The sequence below is a fragment of the Diceros bicornis genome, chromosome 26 (assembly GCF_020826845.1).
Source record: "Diceros bicornis minor isolate mBicDic1 chromosome 26, mDicBic1.mat.cur, whole genome shotgun sequence".
NCBI classification, from domain to species: domain Eukaryota; kingdom Metazoa; phylum Chordata; class Mammalia; order Perissodactyla; family Rhinocerotidae; genus Diceros; species Diceros bicornis.
Genome location: NC_080765.1, coordinates 2525975 through 2543800, shown reverse-complemented (window position 1 = coordinate 2543800; position 17826 = coordinate 2525975). Strand labels below are relative to the sequence as shown.

At 60.4% G+C, this 17826-nt stretch overlaps 1 protein-coding gene across 8 annotated transcripts; it reads right to left on the bottom strand.

Annotated features, from left to right (window-relative positions):
* Window positions 1–17352, bottom strand: STX1A (syntaxin 1A). Of its 8 annotated transcripts, none has more exons than XM_058568987.1 (10): window positions 17305–17352; window positions 9492–9569; window positions 9069–9168; window positions 6216–6290; window positions 5403–5476; window positions 5208–5316; window positions 5030–5103; window positions 4107–4244; window positions 2497–2607; window positions 1–2108 (listed from the first exon to the last, which is right to left on the bottom strand). In XM_058568987.1, the coding sequence occupies exons 1-10, from the start codon at window positions 17332–17334 to the stop codon at window positions 2031–2033; spliced, it is 867 nt and encodes a 288-aa protein (XP_058424970.1). In that variant the 5' UTR covers window positions 17335–17352; the 3' UTR covers window positions 1–2030. The 8 variants fall into 8 exon arrangements, 4 of the variants coding, with proteins under 4 accessions (XP_058424970.1, XP_058424969.1, XP_058424967.1 ...); XR_009224028.1 differs by lacking the exons at window positions 1–2108; window positions 2497–2607 and adding exons at window positions 2623–2895; window positions 3248–3568; XR_009224026.1 differs by lacking the exons at window positions 1–2108; window positions 2497–2607; window positions 17305–17352 and adding exons at window positions 2623–2895; window positions 3248–3568 and having other exon boundaries at window positions 9492–10450.
* Between the last annotated feature and the right edge of the window lie 474 nt (window positions 17353–17826).

Sequence of the window (17826 nt, the reverse complement as noted above, 5' to 3'; positions counted from 1 at the left end):
TCTGGCATTTTCCAGCGCTGTGGTCCTCAACAAATTCCTTAAGTTCCTCTGTTGGTGGGGCCTACTACTTCATTCCCCAGGTACAAGTTAGGTTTAAAGAATTTAAATGTACAAAAGCACTCTTTTAACCTACAGAGGGCACAGGTAGTTTCCTTTAATTTAGGGCTGCTTATATATAACTATATTATATACTACTACACTGGGCACAGTTGGGAAGGATGGGCAGGATGAAATGTATCTGTGATCCCAGTGGCCTGGGCTGACCTTTGGCCCTGAGCCATCATCAGCTGCTGACCTGACCAGCCCAACGCTTGGTTGCCTCAGGGGCCTGTCTCCTGTCTGATCACTAGTGGTCAGAAGGGCAGGACCTGCACTGGGTGCGTTAGGGGGACTGTCTAGCAGGCTGATAAGAGAGGGGATCCAGTAGTTGCTGTGACTTCTGGAAGTGGGAAGGGGGGTGGTTCTGGGCCCGCGGTACAGAACAGGCATCAGGTGTTAAGTAGGAACTGAGACTGGGTGGGGTGGAGGGGCCAGAGGGTCTGGACACTGAAAGCTGGGGGAGGAGGTTGGGATCCTTCACCCCTGAGCCCCTTTCCATTAGTGCCACATACATTCACCCCCAAGTTGAAGGCCATGACATGGTGACAGTAAGAAATCTAGGGCAGAGGCACAGTACAGATAACAAATGTTTAATCTACATAAAAATTTCACAAAATGGGCAGCTGGTTGTACCATGACCTTTGGTGAAGGGGGTGAAGGAGGGGAGGGAAGTCGCTGTTCAAGAAAGCAACACGGACAGTGGTCACAGTCACTGGGCAGGAGCAAAGCTGAGGGAAGGTGGGGCACAGACGTGGCCCCATCCCCTACTGCATGCAGTCGCATGCACAATCCCTGCCTGTCAACGAGGAAGAGGGGTCTTGGGGTGGGGGCACATTTCTGACTTGAGAAGCCCCAAGATGGGGAGGGGGAGGTACCCCTCCCTGGCCGGCTGCTGAATACTGCATCCAAGACACCTGACACCCACGTGGCACATCAATGGGGGACAGCAAGGGCAGGACGTGATTGCAGGCCTGAAGTGACATCTGACTTGCCAGAGCACAAGAGAGCAGGGACTAGTGTCCCAAACATGCGACACAATGGCTTGAGGACCTGACTAAGGCCTGCTGGGGAGAGTGGCTGGCCCATGCTGTGGGCTTCAGCCAGGGCAGAGGCCTGACACTGGGGCTTGCCCTGCCTCCCTAGCTACAAGGGGGGCTGGAGAGCAGGCACCAGCCAACTTCTTCCAGAATGTTACCTGGGGTTAGGCATAGCCCAAAGGGGTTGCTCCTGGGGCTGTGGGTATGTAGGAAGGAAGGCTAAGGCAGCCAAAGACCTGTTGGACTCTGCCCCCAGGTAGGGGAGGGATCCTGGTCTTGACACAGCTGGAAGCCACCTGGCCATGGCACCCTGAGCCTCCCTGGCAGTGATTGGCTGGCTATTAGAGGCTTAGAGCTGGGCTGTCTCTCAGGGCCACCCCTCCCCTAACCTGAAAAGCAGCACCATGTGGCCAGCTGGTCCCCACCCCTTAGGGGGACAGCTGGAGAGGACAGAGGACGGGGCAGATGGGCTGGTCAGTAGGAGGTAAGGTTGGGGTCCAGAGAAGGCCTTGATCCCAGGAGAGGGGAGACCCCAGGCCGGAGTGGGATTACTGGGATTACAGTAGGGGAAGGGCAATATGGCTACCCTAGGCAGCCCTGCCTGGTGAGGGCGAGGTGGCCTGGGCCAGGGCCTGAGTCTATCCCTTGCTGACCCATCGCCACCTCACTGGCTGTTTCCCAGCCTGCCTCCCCTCTGCCCCTTCTGTACAGACGCACACTGTTACAAAGATCATGCACATGACGGCTCAGGGCAGGGTGGGTACGGAGGGCCCTGTGGCAGAGAAAGGAGCAGGATGGGGTGGGAAGGACGGAGCTCTGAGCCAGAAGGCGGCAGCAGCCAGGGGGCCTCTTGTGGGTGGACCATCCACAGTGGAGTGGCAGCTGGGGTGGTTTCTATCCAAAGATGCCTCCAAAGGTGGAGGCGATGACAATGCCCAGGACCACACAGCAGATGATGATCATGATCTTCTTCTGCACCAGGGAGGCAGGAAGCAACGGCCTCAGACAGTGCCTGGGAGAGGCTGGGGCTGGGAGGGAGGCTGAGTGCTCTGGGCGGCGCTTCGAGGGGTGTGGGACAAAAGGAGAGGGAAGGGGCTTGGGGTCAGTGGGGAGGGGGCTATGATGAGGGTTGAAGGCTGGAGAGTTTGGGGGATGGAATGGGGGAAAGGTGATGGCCTAGAACGTGTCTGGGCCGGGGGCTATGATGGGGTGCTGAAGGCCTGAGTGAGTTGAGTGAAGGCAGGCTCTGGTCAGAGCTGAGAGGTGGGGGAAAGGCAGAAGGGGGAGGGATTTGTGATGGTCCAGGGGCTCTGATGGGTGCACGTGGGATGCGGGCTCAGGCAGGGTTGGGGCTACTAACCCGGCGTGCCTTGCTTTGGTACTTGACGGCCTTCTTGGTGTCAGACACGGCCCTCTCCACGTAGTCCACCGAGTGCTCCACATTGTACTCGATCCTGTCAATCATCTCCCCCTGCAGGGTCGGGGGCACCTGAGCTCCAGAGGGCCCCCCTCAGGGTCGGGAGGGGGCTCATGGCAGGACTTTGGGAAGGCACCCTGAGATGAAGAGAGAAAAGTGGGGTGGTGAGGACAATAAGAGTACAGCTTCTCACCTGTGCCCTTTGGGCCAGGCACCATGGGCAGCTCCCGCCTCTCCCCGCAGAGCACCCATCCTGGGGAGGGAACTGGCCATGCAGTCTCAGCCAAGGCGGTGGGGACCATGCAGAGAACTCAGCTGGGGCCCTCACCCCAGTGCTTGGAGCTGGATGGAGGGCAGGGGCAGGAGTGGGTGGGCTGGAGTCTGGCCATAGCTCACAAGGTGACCACAGTGAGCCCCACAACCCTTTTGGGCCCTGCAGTCTGGTCCCATGCTGCCCCCAAAGGCCACTCCAACCACTCCACAGGACTCCCAGCAGTGGCGTGCCCGCCTCCTCTCTAAGTCCACTGCCCCCACCGGCGTCCACATCGCCATGTTCTCTCACCTGGATGGCAGCGGCAGCCTCCTGATGGCCTCCCTGCTTCCTAACTTGGATCACACCACTCCCACACTTAAGACCCTCTGGTCTAGAAGAGAAGCCAGACCCCCAGCACCGCATGCCAAGGCCCCCGCCTACCTCATCTCCAACTACCCCTGTGCTCCAGCCGCATGGACCTCCTTTCTGTTTCTCAAATATGTCAGGCTCTTGCTAGTCTCAGGCCATGGTACTGCTGGTCTCTCTGCCTGGGCCAGCTCTTCACTCTTCCCGAGAAGTCTTCTGAGCTCAAATGCCACCTCTCCTCAGAGAGGCCTTCCCTGACCACCCTGTCCAAAATGGCCACCGCAGTGACTCTATGAGAGTCACTCCAGATGTGGCCCTTGGACTAGTAGCATGGGCAGCACCCTTGAGCTCGTCAGGAAGGCAAATTCGTGGGTCCCCACTCTGACCTACTGATCTCTGGGAATGGGGACCAGGAAACTTACAAGCCTTCCAAGTGTTTCTTGGGCACTTTCAAGTTTGAGAACCACTACTCTTATCACATTGCCTCCTCCTAACATCTCCTGAGCACCTGGCATGACTGGAGAATATTCCGTTTGTTGTTTACTTATGTTACCCTTTCGCCCAAAAGACATTAGCTCCAGGAAGCAGGCCCTCAGCTGTCCTGGTCACCGCTATGCCTCCCAGGGCCCACATGACAAACAGCTGGTGAAGAAGACAGGACAAGGCTGGGTGTAGGTGGGAAGGGCCATGCAGGGCCTGGGGTCCTGGAGGGCCAAGCAGAGCCATGCAGTGCCTGGGGCCTGGTGGCCGAGCCATGCAAGGGTCCTTCGGGTGGCAGGGCTCTGGAGGCAGTTTCAACAGTGGGTGGTTAGTTACCTGCAGATTTGGTCCCTCCCGGGCAGGGCAGCGTGTCGGGCAGAAAGGATGGGGTTAGTTCAGCCATGGGTGCTGCTGGGGGCTGGGGGTGGAGGGCAGTGGGCCCCCGGGCACTCACCTGGCTCTCCACAAGCATGGCCATGTCCCTGAACATGTCGTGCAGCTCACGGATGCTGTTCTCCAGCTTGATGATCTCACTGTGCCGTGTCTCAATCTCACTCAGGGCCTGCTTCGAGATGCTGGAGTCCATGATGATCTAGGAGGTAGGAGCAGGGAGCTGGGACCCAGGCGCCTGCTGAAGGGGTCAGGGCTGGGGACCAGGACAGCAGGAGGCCAAGGGTGAAGGCGACTGGGATGGGCAGGGCTTGAGTAAAGCATGCGTTCTGGAAGCAGGACTGAGGCTTCCTCCTTAGCCACAGTCCTCCGCCCACTTCCTGCCTGGCCCTTACTTGTTACCTGATTTCTGAGGTCTGACTTCCTACCTGTAATACGCGTCTGATACCACCCCCCCGGCCCCATGCTTGCAGAGTACCTGCTAAGTGGTAGTGCTCATTACCAGTGTTGCACAGAGCGAGAGGTGACTGCCCCAAGGACCAGGCCTTGAACTGCCTGCCTCCCACACTAACTGCCCCTCCCCTCTCTCCTCCTGGGACCCACATCCCTAAGCTGCCTCCCACCCTGTGTGGCATCTCCTTCAAGAAGCCCCCCTGCTCAAGCTTCACTTGAATATAGAGATGGCCAAGGGCACCAAGTCCTCTGGGAGGAGTAAAAGGCCTTGAGGGTGGTGGAAGGAGCCCCTGGCTGGTGACAAATGGGCAGCGGTAGCAAGAACGGGGACCCACCTGGGAGGAGCCAGGGGTCTTAATTGCACCTTTGACACTAACATTTATGTGACCTTGGCCTGGTTCCCTCCCCTCTCTGGGACTCAGCCTTCTTTAAAACCTGCCTCACAAGGTGCCTGTGACCAAAAACTGTCCAGATCCAGCAGCGGTTTGCACACAGACCGGGGGTCCCAGTGGGCGGGGTGAGGTCCACACTCACCCCGGAAGCAAAGATGGCCGGGTTCCCACTTTCCAGCATGTCCTCCAGCTCCTCACTGGTCGTAGTCCGGCCGGCTGCGAACAGGGGCCACAATGAGTCCCGCCCTCTCCAGGGAGCACAGCAGCGGCCCCGCCCGCCAGCTTTGGGCCGCCCCAGCCGGGCCCCGCCCTCAGCGTACTGATCTCCAGCTGCCTCTGGATGCGGCCCTTGCAGCGCTCGCGGTAGTCAGACTGCGTCGCGTTGTACTCGGACATGACCTCCACAAACTTCCGGGACAGCGTGGAGTGCTGGGGGTCCGAGATAGGGGTGCAGGGGTCAGGCCCAGCCCCACGGGGCCCCAGAGCCTCAGCATCCCCCAGCCTCTGGCCTGCACCTGTGTCTTGCGGATCCTCAGGTCGGCTGAGGAGCGGTTCAGGCCTTCCTCCTGCTCGATACTCTGCTCGATGCCTGGGGGACAAATGGCTACTTAGCCACAACCTGCCCCATTCACCGCTGCCCCCCCCCCCCCCCGCCGCACACCCCGGATCTCGCTCAGGACCACCCCTGGGGGGTCTTGTGTGGTCTATGAGTGAGGTCACATGGGAAGCAGAGGAAGAGAGGGCATCAGGCACTGATGGAAGAGGCTCTTCCAAGTGTGAAGCGTGTGTAGGTGTGTGTACATACGCACACCCCCCTGTGAGGCCTCAGACACATATGAAGATGTGTGTGTGTGAGCACTTATGTGCTGGGCCTGATGGCTCAGGCCCACCCCATCTCTCTCCTGCTCAGGGGAAGGCTGTGCACCCAACATGGCGCCATGCCCAGAGTGGGGAGGGCCAGGTGGCCATGGCCTGCAGGACATGGGCCCCTAGGCCTGTGTGTTCGTGTGGCATGCACGTCTGTGCTCACACAAGTGCATGGGGGCTTCTGTGTGGGACCAGGGAGTGCTGGCCACTCGTTTAACCCTCTTTAGCTGAAACGGGGGACAGCCCGGAGTGGAGAATGCCCTCAATGAAGCCTCAGGCATCTGTCCTGAGGCCCAGCCCAGAGCCAGGCATGAACAGGCCTTGCCAGGTGGCTGTTGAGTGGAGGGCACCTGACAGCGCCCTCATAAAGGAAAGCAAGACCCAAAGTACCCTCAGAGTTAGTGAAACCCCAGGGCTGTGTGTGCCCAATCCCCCAGACAAGGCCTGGAGCCCAGACTCACCCTTGAGCTTAGAGCGCACTTTGTTTGCTGTCTTCTTTATGTCGGACATGAGCTCCTCCAGCTCCTCCTTTGTCTCTGGGGAGGGAGAAGAGGTGGGGCTCCGCACCCTGGGCTCATCGTGCCCCACGTTCAGCCTCAGGCTGACTGGGGGCTCTGGGCAGACCCTGGGTCCTGGGTTTCCCCTCTTGCCCTGGCTGAGGCTTGGCCTGCCCCTCCAACCCTGGGCCAGGGCCGCACCAGGTGCAGCTGCACCCCGCCTCGTGTTGCCTTCCAAGGAGCCTCCCTTCCTCCTTCACTGGCTCCCCCAACCCCTGCAGATAACAGATGGGTCTAAATTTAAGGCAGAAATAATTGTGGAGCAGCTGGTGATGCTGGAGTTGGCACTAGGGAATGTTTACTTGATGCTTGAGGCGAAGGTGGGAGGTGCAGGCTCACCTAGCATTACCTGGTGGCTCAGGGGGGTAAGCATCCAGCCAACAGGCTGATGAGGCCAGGAGGAAGCCAGCCCCCCATCAAGCACCCTGGGTGGGGCAGACCTTGTTCTACTCATAAAGCCCTCCTCCCCAGGTGCTGAAGAGTGGAGGCCAACTGCTAAGTGCCCAGTGGGGGCAGGAGGCGCCTGGCCTGGGTGGGTGCTGACGGAGAACAGCTTCAAAGAGGCGGGCCCCCTGGGGCACAGCTGGCTCTGGAGGTTGCAGGCACCTAGGCCTATGAGGGTGAAGTGGGGGGAGGGCAGCAGTATGGTGTTTCTGACCCTGGTGCCAACTGGAACCATCTCCCTGAAGCTGGCAGAGGCCATAGGGTGCCCAGCTCACTCCACTCCTTGAGAGGGGTTGGCTGGCAAAGTGGCACAAGATGGCTGCTTCCCTCTGGAGTACGGGATGGAACAGTGGGTCCCAGCAATGCCTCAGCCTCAGGGCAGCCCTCAGGACTTCACTCTCTGGAGAAAGCAGGACTGAGCTCCTGGCTGCCGTCTTCCTCAGCAGCCTCTGCTTGCCTCTGGGGCTGGGCTTCTCCTCTAGGGGATTGGGGAAGGGCATTTACAGTGGTCCATCAGGTGGGGGCCACCTCCCAAGTGGAATATGAGTGAGATGGAGCGGGGGGCTTTGAGGCGCGGAGGAGGGCGCCTGATTTGTACAAACAAAGGAAAACTTGGTTACCAGCTGCTCTGACGTCTCAGCCTCTTTTGCTCAGATCCAAAATAGCCCAGCCCGGATGGCAGCCCCCAGGGAAGGCAGAGCAAGCCTTGGCCCAGGAAGGCCCGCCACTCACTGCCATCTTTCCTGTGCCTCCTTGTTAACTCTGTTCTGCCTCTGCCCTAGAACCCTTCACAGGGAGCCCCTTCCCCTTGGGGAGTGCCCATTAGCACCGACAGCTGAGTCCTGACTGCTCAGCTCATGGGTGGCGATTCTGAACTGGTGGCAACTGACTGTATGACAGGGGAGAAGTACTGAAGGTGGCACAAGGGAGCTGAGGGGGAGCTGGGCAGCTCCACTGCCCCACGCCCACCCGCCTTCCAGCAAATGAGAGGCCAACTGTGCAGCACATGATATCCTGTGTTCCCGCAGGCAGCCCCCTCTGACCCTCACTGGGAGTCACCCACCAGGGACACACACTGACCCAGATACACATGGGCCCACAGACAAGCCATGTCACATGCTGCCCCCAGACAAACCTCTGGGGAGAGGGAAGCATGATGGCTGCCTTGGATGCATGCTCTGCTTTGGGTGACCCCTCTCTCCTCTCCACCCCTTCTTGGCACAGTCTCCCGGCTCCCAGATCACTCATTTTGCCTTCCAAGGGCCTGGCACTAGGCTTAGTTGGTTTGGCACTGGCCTCGGGTTCAAGCACACTTTGGGGCTGTGGAAAGATTTTTTCTGGGTGCTTGCGGATGCCAGTGGCCCTGGGGTCAGGGGCCATGGATGGGGAGGCAGTGCTGGAAACGAGCCTGAAATCAAGCCCTGGGTGCTGGTCCTTGACCACCTGAGAGCAGCCAGGGCAGGAAGCGGCCCCCATGCTTTCCCATGGGGCTCCACAGGCAGTGCCTTCTGGAGGAGCTGGTGGAGCAGCAGAGGAAGTGAGCAAGCCTGGGGAAGCAGCTGCACATGCTCCCAGCCCTGTCTCTGCCCCCCTGGGGCTGAGGGTGAGCCCCCTCAAGAGGAGGGGACCTGGGGCCTGCATGCTGCCAGCCTGGTACATAATCACGTAGTAATCAACACCTCAACAGGAATTGTGACTGCTGGGTCAGGGGACCTGTCTGGGGACAGAGTGCAATGCAGACACACACAGGCTCCCTGTGAGGAGGGAGAGGTGACTTCCTGAGCCCTGACAATGCCCAGCTCCGGGGTACCAGTGGCCAGGTGCCAGGGCTGCCAGCTCTTTCCGGAAGCTCTGCCTGTTTGGCCGGCTTGCCCTCCCACAGTGCTGACGCCTCAGAGCTGCCATCTGCTCCCCCGGGAGGCAAGGGAAAAGGAGGGGCTGGTATTTATCAGAGGCAGCTCCCTCCCTCCCTCCCAGCATCCCAGGGCTGCAGCCAGCCCAGCTGCCTTAGGAAATAGCCAGCTCACCTGGGGAGGGCAGGGCTGGCCACTTGATCCCACCCCTCCTACCCCGCAAGTCTTCGCGTAGGCCCCTGGTTCAGCCGTGATACAGAGCACTGACCCCCAACCCCGGGCCTGGGACAGCTGTTTCCTGAGGTTTCCCACGGAGCCCTCCCCAACCTGGCTGGGCCCAGGTGCCCCTCAGCTCACCAACAGTGAAGGGTGCTGGGGTTCCAGGAGCCCCTCCCTGGCAGCAGCACCTTCCTGGAGGGCTTTGGGGCCTGAAACCTGGCCCTCACACCTACACACTCACGCTCGTCAGGGTTGGGGGAGGCCAGGATGGCGCTGTGCTTCCGCTTCACCTCCTCCACGTTCCCCGAGATCTTGTCAATGAAGCCGCGGATCTCCTCCACCTGTGGACCAAGGCCAGGGGGCCAGGGGGAGAGAATCCAGGCAGGGCCTCTTGGGCCAGGGCTCGCCCAGAGTGGGGCTGGAGATCAGGGCTCAGGGAGAGGCTGGGAGCGGTGTGAGGTGAGGCTGGCTGCTCTGAGTATCCTTCTAAACCAGGGAGGGGAGGAGTGGGCAGTTCCAATCGCAAAGTTGGCTCTCCTCTGAGCTTCAGTCTATTTACCCTCAAAATGGGTTCATTAATTGGTGCCTATGGACTGCTGAGCCAGGCACAGGTGTGTAAGAGCCCTGCCCGTGTCTGGGGAGAGGTGGGGTGTGCTGCTCCCACCTGTTCGAAGAACTCATCCATGAAGCGGTCTCGGTCCATGGTGACAGTGACATCATCATCATCATCGCTGTCCTTGGCCTGCAGAGGGGTATGCGCATGTGAGTGGACCTGTGGTAGGACCACTGGGTCCCGCTGGACCTGGGACCCCAAACTGCCCAGCATCCATATATAGCAGACTCGCAGGCTGCAGCTCCAGGGCCCTGACTATCCCCCTCAGTCCTTTTGGTGGGGACAAGACCTGGCCGTGCCCTAAGCTCCCAGCCACAGTGAGACTGGAGGATCCCTGGGGACCCTGTCAAGTTGGCAGCAGGACCACGTCTCCACCTCCAGGCCAGGACTCCTGCCCCTTCCCCACAGGACGAGGGTCCTGCCAGCTGCACCCCTCACCCTAGGGTGCAGCTGGGAGGCCCTGCCACAGGTGGGCAAGCAAACCTCAGGGCTTGGTCCCCTGGCCAGTGGCCCCAACTCACAGACCTTGCCTGAGACAGGCTGCCTGGAAGCATTCTCTCTGGCCCGATGGTTTTAATTAAGATGGCGCCCTGAGTTCCCAAGCTTCCTTTCTGGGGAGGGCCCTGGAGGGGGAGGCCTGGGTGCTGTCCCAGGCCTGGGTACCACCAACACCTCCCCCGCAAAACGCAGGATGGCTCAGACACGGGCCATGACAGACATTGCCTGTGTGAGGCTCTGCGAGGTGCCAGCGTTGACACTCAGCCATCTTGGGGATCCTCTCTCCTTGTCAGTCTTGACATTGGACCTTGATTCTCTTTCCTTCCAGGCCCAGAGCTGAGCCTGGCAGGCACAAGAGGCCAGTCACATTGTCACTTGGCTGGGGGCCTGCCTTAGGCCTCAGGTGCAGCTGCAGGCCCTACTCCGCTGCCCCAAGAGCAGCTGTACCAAAGCCAGCCCAGCGTGGGGTGGGGTAATTACACCTCTGACTTCCCCGCGTGCTGGCCATGCTCATTACTGTCCACCTAATACGCCCCGAGTCCCTGGGCTCAGGCCACTCCACTGGCAAGGCCAAGGTCCCTCTCCACAGGCGTGGCCGGGACACCCAGGGCAGGACCAGCTCCCCTGGACTGGGGTTCTTGGGCTCTGTCACGCCTCCTCATGGCTCAGCACCCCGGCCCTCACCTCGCTGCTCTCTCACGTCAGGCCGAGGACAGGGGCAGGCCAAGATCAGGGGGATGGGGAAACTAAGGGACCTGGCAGTCTGGGCCCTGCTAGCCTGCTGGGGCAGGGCCAGGTTCTGGGCCCAGCACAGACACTGACTGGCCGAGGGACTTGCCTCCGGGTCTGTTTTCTCCTCTATGAAATGGGGACAGTGACCCGGCTGCAGGGAGCGGGGCTGGGGAAGGGCAGACACACAGCATGTTCCGTAAAGGCTGTGCCCTTGGGCTCTGGGGTCCCGCTACCCCACCAGAGTGGGGACCGACCAAGAGAGGGGGTTGGTTGGGAGCTTTGTGGAGGCGGCTCGGGGGGGCCCCCCTCTCATCAAGAGATCACACCTCCTCCCCCAGCAGCTAAAATAAACCCTCGCTCCCACAAGTGCCTGTGGCTGCTACCAGGTGGCCCCCCTCCCTCCACCAAGCCCACCCATAGATGCAGAAAGTCTAGGAGCCATTCCCACACTTTTAGACCACTTTTAGGCCAGGCCTAGGAGTTGAGCCAGAGTACAGCCTGGAGGAGCCCACTTCCTCCTCCTGGGCAGCCTGACAGCTTGGGAGGTGGCCCTAGGAGTTCCTGCCATTCGGCGCCCTGCCTTCTCTGGCCTTCTGTTGCCCAGAGAAGGACAGGGGTGGACGAGAAGGGGTAGGAGAATTTTCCAGCTCCCTTCCCAGAAAGAGTAATGACCAGCTAGGGCCCAAAACACCTAAGTTACCAGAGATGAGCGTCACTGCCACAGACCCCTGGGATCCCTCTCTGGCCTCAGCTTGCCCATCTGTAAAATGGGGACATATCTTCTCCAGGCGTCCAGCCAGCTCTGACCTGCTACCTCCACAGCATTCCCAGAGGACTGAAGGTTGGACTCGAGGGTTGGCAGGAGAGATGCCCATACCCTCCTCCAGGCTCTCCATCTATGAGGGTAGAGCTGGGGAAAGGGAGACCTGAGGCCAGGGGCTGACTGGAGTGTCCAGCTTGGCATCCACCCTGGAAGTGGCATTCAGACTGGCCCCAAAGCCAATTGGAGGGTTCAGGGCCTGACCTTACAGCCTTGGTCAAACCAGCCTTGGCTCCCAGTGAACCCTTGAGGGGGTGCTCCAGGGGACCCTTCCTGGCCAAGTCCTACTTCTTCTTCCTCAGGACTTCTCACCACACCCCCTTCGTCACCTCACTGCCCCACCCCACCTAGAACCACTTTCTTGCCCCGACAGTCCATCCACTTTCCCCACGCAGTTCCCTCTGCCTGACATTCCCCTCATCCTTAGATGCCACCTCCTCCCGGAAGCCTTTCTCAGCTCCCCCAGGTCAGCATCTTGCTCCTCTGGCTCCCCTCACCCTATTCACATGCCTGCTGGAGCCACAGCCACAGACTCTTGGGCTCTAAGGGACCTGAGAAGTCACCTTGGCCACAGCTTCCAGCCTCAGCTTGCATGCCTCCTGTGATGGAGAGCTCACCAGCTTTCCCAGGCAGCTCTGCCTATCTGGGGCAGCCCCAATTGTTAGCAAGTTCTTCTCTTTCCTCTGGTCTGGCTCCCGGCCATAAAGAACCTGTGGTGCCCTCTCCCTGGACTGGCCCTGCCAGAGGTCTGAAGCCACATCCATATCCTCCCTGCATTTTTCTTCTGAAGTTACCATTCCCTCTCCTTCAGATCCTTCCCAGAGGCTCCAAATTACAGACCCTGCCCCAGACTTGTTCCATTTGGCCTGTCTTCTCCTGCAGTGCAGGGATACAAACTGAATCTGCCTGCTGATTGTGGGCTGCGCAGTGCCAAAGAGCTGACCCATCCCCTCCCTCTTTCTACAGGGTCTACCTCTGTTAATGCAGCCAGAGATCATGTAAGTGATCATATAGCACTTCTTGCCAAGGAAGGCCCCAAGCCCTTCCCCACCACTGTCTCCTCAGTTGGATTTAGGGCTCAAGTGAGCCTCAAATTTCCTGTTTCATTTCTTTATTTGTTCTGATCCTTGTTCCAGGTTGTGAGAATCTGATGGCTGGTGACTCTGTTGCCCCCTGCAACCTCATCCACATCTAGGCCAGAGCTCTGTGGCACCTTTCTAGAGACATCCACCAGATTAACTCAGACCTCTAATCAGTTCTCATTGGACACTAAATAAATGATAAGGATGTAGGATGTCAGTCCCCACCTCCCCTGCCCCCAACCCAGACACACTTCTAACCAAAAGAGAACTAGGAATAGGCTGGCATGCCTCCTTCCTAGCGTCCTGCGCTGGCCAGGGCAGACATCATGTGTGAGGTGGGCACCCAGATGTTGTTCAGTGATCAGAGCCCCAGCTCCCTTGGGAACCTGCCAACCCTCTCCAAGTGGCGGTCACAGCTCCGGAGGCAGGGAGCTGGAGGCGGGGTCTTGGGCGGCTTTAGCAGTGAGGTGGCAAGGGGAGCTGGGGGCAGTTACAAGCTGGAAGATTCAAACATCTAGACGGAGCCACCGAGACAGCACATGGGCACCCGCCTGGCACCTGGTCCAAACTGGCTCCACTTCTTTCTCCTGAGCCCCCTCCTCTGAACCCCTGTTCCCAAGGGCCCTGCAAGTAAGAAACTGGGGGTCATCCACACTCTCCTCCTCTCACGTCCAGCTGACATCCAATGTGTCCTGATGTTTTTGTTCATCTTTCAGTGGTTCTCAGCCCTGGTCCAGCACCAGAATCCTTTGGGGGGATTTGAAAAAACAGCTTCCAGGGTTCTACCCCAGAGAGACGGAATCAGAATGTATGTGGGTGAGGCTGGTGAGGCTAAGTTTTTAAAAAGCGCCCCAGGACTGCGAACCGCCGGTCTGGTCTCACTTCTCTCTGACCAGGTCCCTGTCTCAGCTCTGCCCCATCACCTCCAGCCTGAGCAATCAGGAGTGAAGGTCGGTGGGTGGGAGAGAGTGCTGCCCCCAACACAGCGACCTTCAGGAAGAGCAGATCACCAGGCGCGACACCCTGAGCTTCCCCTAGTGGAGGCTGAACAGCCCTGGCGGTCTCTCCTGGCAGAGGCTCCAGGATTCCAGGACACCTTCCTGGAAACAAGAGTGTGATTCCTCCAAGAGGCATGGGGGACAGGCGGATTCATTCCTGCTGAGCAGGAGCTGCTGTCGTCTGCCTCGAGGGCTACTTTTTTTCCCTTCTTTTAATGCCTAATCCAAGTCACATCTCTAGAGCTGAGAGGCTGGAGCTGAGTCAAGGGTGTGTGAGAGGCCAAGCTGGGTCTCCAGGGACGACGGTCCCTTCACCCTCTCCCCACCCTGCGCACTCCCTCCTCACAGCAGGGTCTGCCCCTTAGCAGGGCCCCAGAGCAGGTCGGGGAGGCAGCTTTAGGCCGTGGAAAGGAACTGGGCTCTGCCCCCAGGTGCTGTGTGACATTGGATAAACCCCTGGCCCTTTCTGGACCTCAGTTTTCCAAATTGTAAGATAGGAGGTTGGACCAGATAGTTCCTGCAGGCCATTCCAGCTGCACCTCAGATGAAAATATGCCCAAGTCCTATTCTTACACCCCGTTCCTTCCTCTCTGCAAGGCGGATGCTGCCAGCTCCCCTGCACAGATGAAATGAGCAGAGAAAGGTTAAGGCACCAAGCTGCCTGGTGTTGCCCCGGGGCCCCCGTCTCTTCCCAGCCATGAGAGAGAAAAGGGAACTGGGGGGCAAAAGGGGGCCTTGGGCTTGCCCACCCAGGCCTGGCCCTGCTGCTCCCGTGAGCAGGCCCTGTTTTCTGGGTTGGGCGTTCCAACCTCTCTGCCTGTCCTGCCCCTCCTTTTGGACGCCCGCTCCCATTCAGATCCAGCTCCTCCTCATGCCGTCTGAAGTTCTCGTCTTCCTGGAAGGCTGCCAGGCTCTGGCTGCCCCGACTCTCCCTCCTGTCTGTCCCCGGGCTCTTGCAGCAGGGTCCACGTGCCCCACACGCCCCACATGTAGATCAGCACTGTTCTGGGCCCAGGGAGGGGTGGGCCCGCTCCAAGAAGTCCCCAGAGAGAAAACCAGGGAGGCCTCCACACTGGGGGAACGGGCAGCTGCATGCCCGGCGGGACTGCCTGGGGACACCTCGTCCCAAAGTCTCCCGGCTGTGTGAGCCTGGACCATTCTTTGCCCCTCTTAGCCTCCGGGTTGCCCTTCTGAACTCTGAGGGCTGCCTACAGCGTTGAGGTCCCCACGTTGGCCCCCGATGACCCCTTCACTGTTCCTCTGCACAACAGGATGAGCCCCATGAGAGATGGGGGCTGGAGAAGGCTGGAGGGCTGGAGAGCGCGGAGGAGACGCGCCAGTTCCTTCCCCAAGTGTGACTTTTATAAATAAGCTTCCTTCCAAATGTGGTGGCACTGGGTGGGAAAGGAGGAGGAGGGGGAGAGGGAGGGAGTGTTGGGGTGGTACAAGTTGCTGTCCCAAGCACCATCTCTGTCCAGCCCAGCCAGTACTGGCCTCTTGGTTCCTGAGGATTCTGGCCTGAAAATTCTGACTCCTGGGGGTCAAGGTCTCCCACAAATATGGAGTCAGAGTCAGGAGACCTGTGACCACCCCTCTTGCCCTGAGAAGCTGGGTTGCAGGTTTTCCTATCTCCACATCATTGACAGGAACCCAAGGCCCAGAGGGAAAGAGTCTTGTGGGAGTGGAAGCCCCCTAGACTAACCGTTCCACTCACCCAGTGTGGGCTCCTGCCAGCCCAGCCTCGAGGCTGCTAGAAACCCCAGTGGGTAGGGCCACCCTGCATGGGCTCCAGATGCCTGGGGTGGGGTCTGGAGACGAAGCCTCAGTCAGTTCAGAGAAGCCAGGCCTCACGGTCTAAGGGACCATGCTGGCGCGCGTGCATGCATGTATGCGTGTGTGCGTGTGTGTGTAGGGGGGAGAGGTCACAGAGAGACATACCAGAGCAAAAGACCTGGGTTCAGTCCCCTACAACCCAAGTTCTCCTGAGGGTCCCCCAGTCCCAGCCAGGCCTAAGTCTGACCGTCTTTAGGACCAGGCAAAGCCCCTTTCTACCATCCCGCTTGATCTAGCAGGCAAGCCACTGCTCACCTGTGCCTCAGTTTCCCCTTCAGCAGAGGAGATGGAGGCAGATGAGCCAGAGGCCCTGTCAGATGTAAAGGACTGTGTTCCCCTGACCACGTGGTGCCCACATACACTCTCATCTGACCACTAGGCGCCCAAACATCAGCAAACGCACCACACAGCCATTCATCGCCAACCTTCTTTCTGACTCACCCGAGCACAGGAACCTGAGGGCAGCCGCAAGGGCTGGTGAGGGAAGTGTTTAGACACCACATAAGACCAGAGGGACCATCTTCTCCCTCTGAAACCTTGTGAGGTTTACCCAGGGGCTGGGCACTCAGCCAGGAATCACACAGGTCTGATGAGACGGTAGGGGCTGGCAGCAGGGCAGGGGACGACGGAGGCAGGAGAGCACAGTTCCCAGCTCCAGGATGCCCAGGAGACAGGGCTGGAATAATGGGGGAGACGCAGGCAGGAATGCAGGGAGCCCCTGGGCAGAGAGGACAGCCATGGGATCAAAAGCCCAAAGGACACTTGAAACTCTCCATATGAGGGAACCTAGGTCTCTGGCTATAAGCTGGGCAGCAGGGGGAGGATTCTGGGGAGCCACCGAGCTCTAGTCCCCCCAGAGATAAGCAGGCCGGGCCTGCCAGCAGGGTGGTCAATCAGGGGATCAGATGAGACGAGCTGGTCTAGAGCCCTGATGCCCCCCTCTCCACAGACAGGCTTCATCTCCTTCACTGGCCCCCCAGGCACCCCAGGATTGCCATCCCTAACGGCAGAGGTAAACGGCAGAGGCCAGGCGAAGGGGGACCTGTTGATGAAGAGCAGGCTGCAGGGGTCTCTGTAAGGGCTGGGAGATGGTGGGCTCTGACATAGAACCTCTGCGCATCCCCCAAACCCCGCCCCTGGAGCCACACCCAGGGGCCTCAAAGACACAGGTGGGAAAATAGGTTCAGGTCGGAATCAGACCAGGGAACCTCGGAAGGGTCTGGAAAAGCCGGCCCGGACTGCCCAGAAGCCAGGAAGGTGGACTGAGGGCAGGTCTGACCTTCCCGGACCCGGGCGGGCGGCAAATCCTGATCGCAACCGGATGAGGAGCTACAGGTGACGGGAGGTGATGGGGGCGGGGGGCGTCCCTCGAGACAGCGCCCGCCGGAGGAGCCCGGCCCCACCCGCCCGCCCGCCAGGTTTCCGCAGCGCGCCCGCAGCGGGGCTCCGGGCAGGGGGCCGCCCCGGCCCGCTCCCACCGCGGTCCTGCCTCTGTCTAGACCACAGCGGGGACAGGAGGGTCAGTGATGAGACACAGTGCGGGGACAGAGATGGGACCTGCTCCGCGGGGCGAGGGAGCGGTCAGGCTTCTGTCCCGCCACCAATATCCGATGATACCCCTCCGACCCCCCAAAACAAGGGGGCGCCGAAAAGTTTATCCAGGACCCCAGGCTCCAGCCTCCAGCCCGCAGGACAACGGGGCCGAGCTCACGCGAGCCCGTGCCCCCAAGTGGGTGCGAGGGGCGGGACCTGGAGGGGGGCCGGGGTCCCTGGCCCCGCACCGCTCCCTCCCGTGCGGCCCGGGGCGCAGGGGCTGCCGCCCGGTGGGCCCGGAGCCCGGCGAGGAGCGGCCGGCGCGCTGGGCGCGGGCGGCGAGCGGCAGCGCGCGGGGCCGGACTCACTGTGCGGAGCTCCTGGGTTCGGTCCTTCATGCTCCCGGGAGTGGCCGCGGCGCCGGCTGCAGCCTGCTGAGCCCCGCATGCGCGGAGGCCGCCCCGCGGCTGCGCAGCGCCCGCCCGGCCCCGCCCCGGCCCCCGGGACCCCGGCCCAGCCCCCAGCCCGACCCCGCCCAGCGCCGTCCGGGTCCCGCCAGGCCCCAGCTTAGCGCCGGTGTGGGAGGCCGGCTCCCCGCCCCACGCCTCGCAGGGGGACCCTGTTGGAGTTGAAGCCTGGGACCTCGTCTCCCTGCGTTCTCGACGCGTGATCTCTGCTTGGGATCGCGCCCCAGAGCCCCTGCTCCCTCCCCTGCCTCAGCCTTCCCTGCCTCAGCCGCTCAGCATCCCTCGTTCTGGACCCTGGATCTTTACCTCCAGAGCCCCTCACATCCCTAGGACTTGATAAAGGCTGGACCCCGCCCCTATTTGATTTTATTGCCTTTGAACTTCCAGCAACCCCCTCCAAAAATCTCCTCCAGAGTTCCAACC

What these genes read in the sequence shown, in the direction of transcription:
- STX1A (XM_058568984.1), bottom strand. Translation starts at nt 9,653, where the DNA reads ATGCTGGGCAGTTTGGGGTCCCAGGTCCAGCGGGACCCAGTGGTCCTA. An exon ending in TGAGGATCCGCAAGACACAG is followed by an intron (nt 5,317 to 5,402) that starts GTGCAGGCCAGA and finishes TCGGACCCCCAG; the next exon opens with CACTCCACGCTGTCCCGGAA. An exon ending in CGGCCATCTTTGCTTCCGGG is followed by an intron (nt 4,245 to 5,029) that starts GTGAGTGTGGAC and finishes CCTACCTCCTAG; the next exon opens with ATCATCATGGACTCCAGCAT.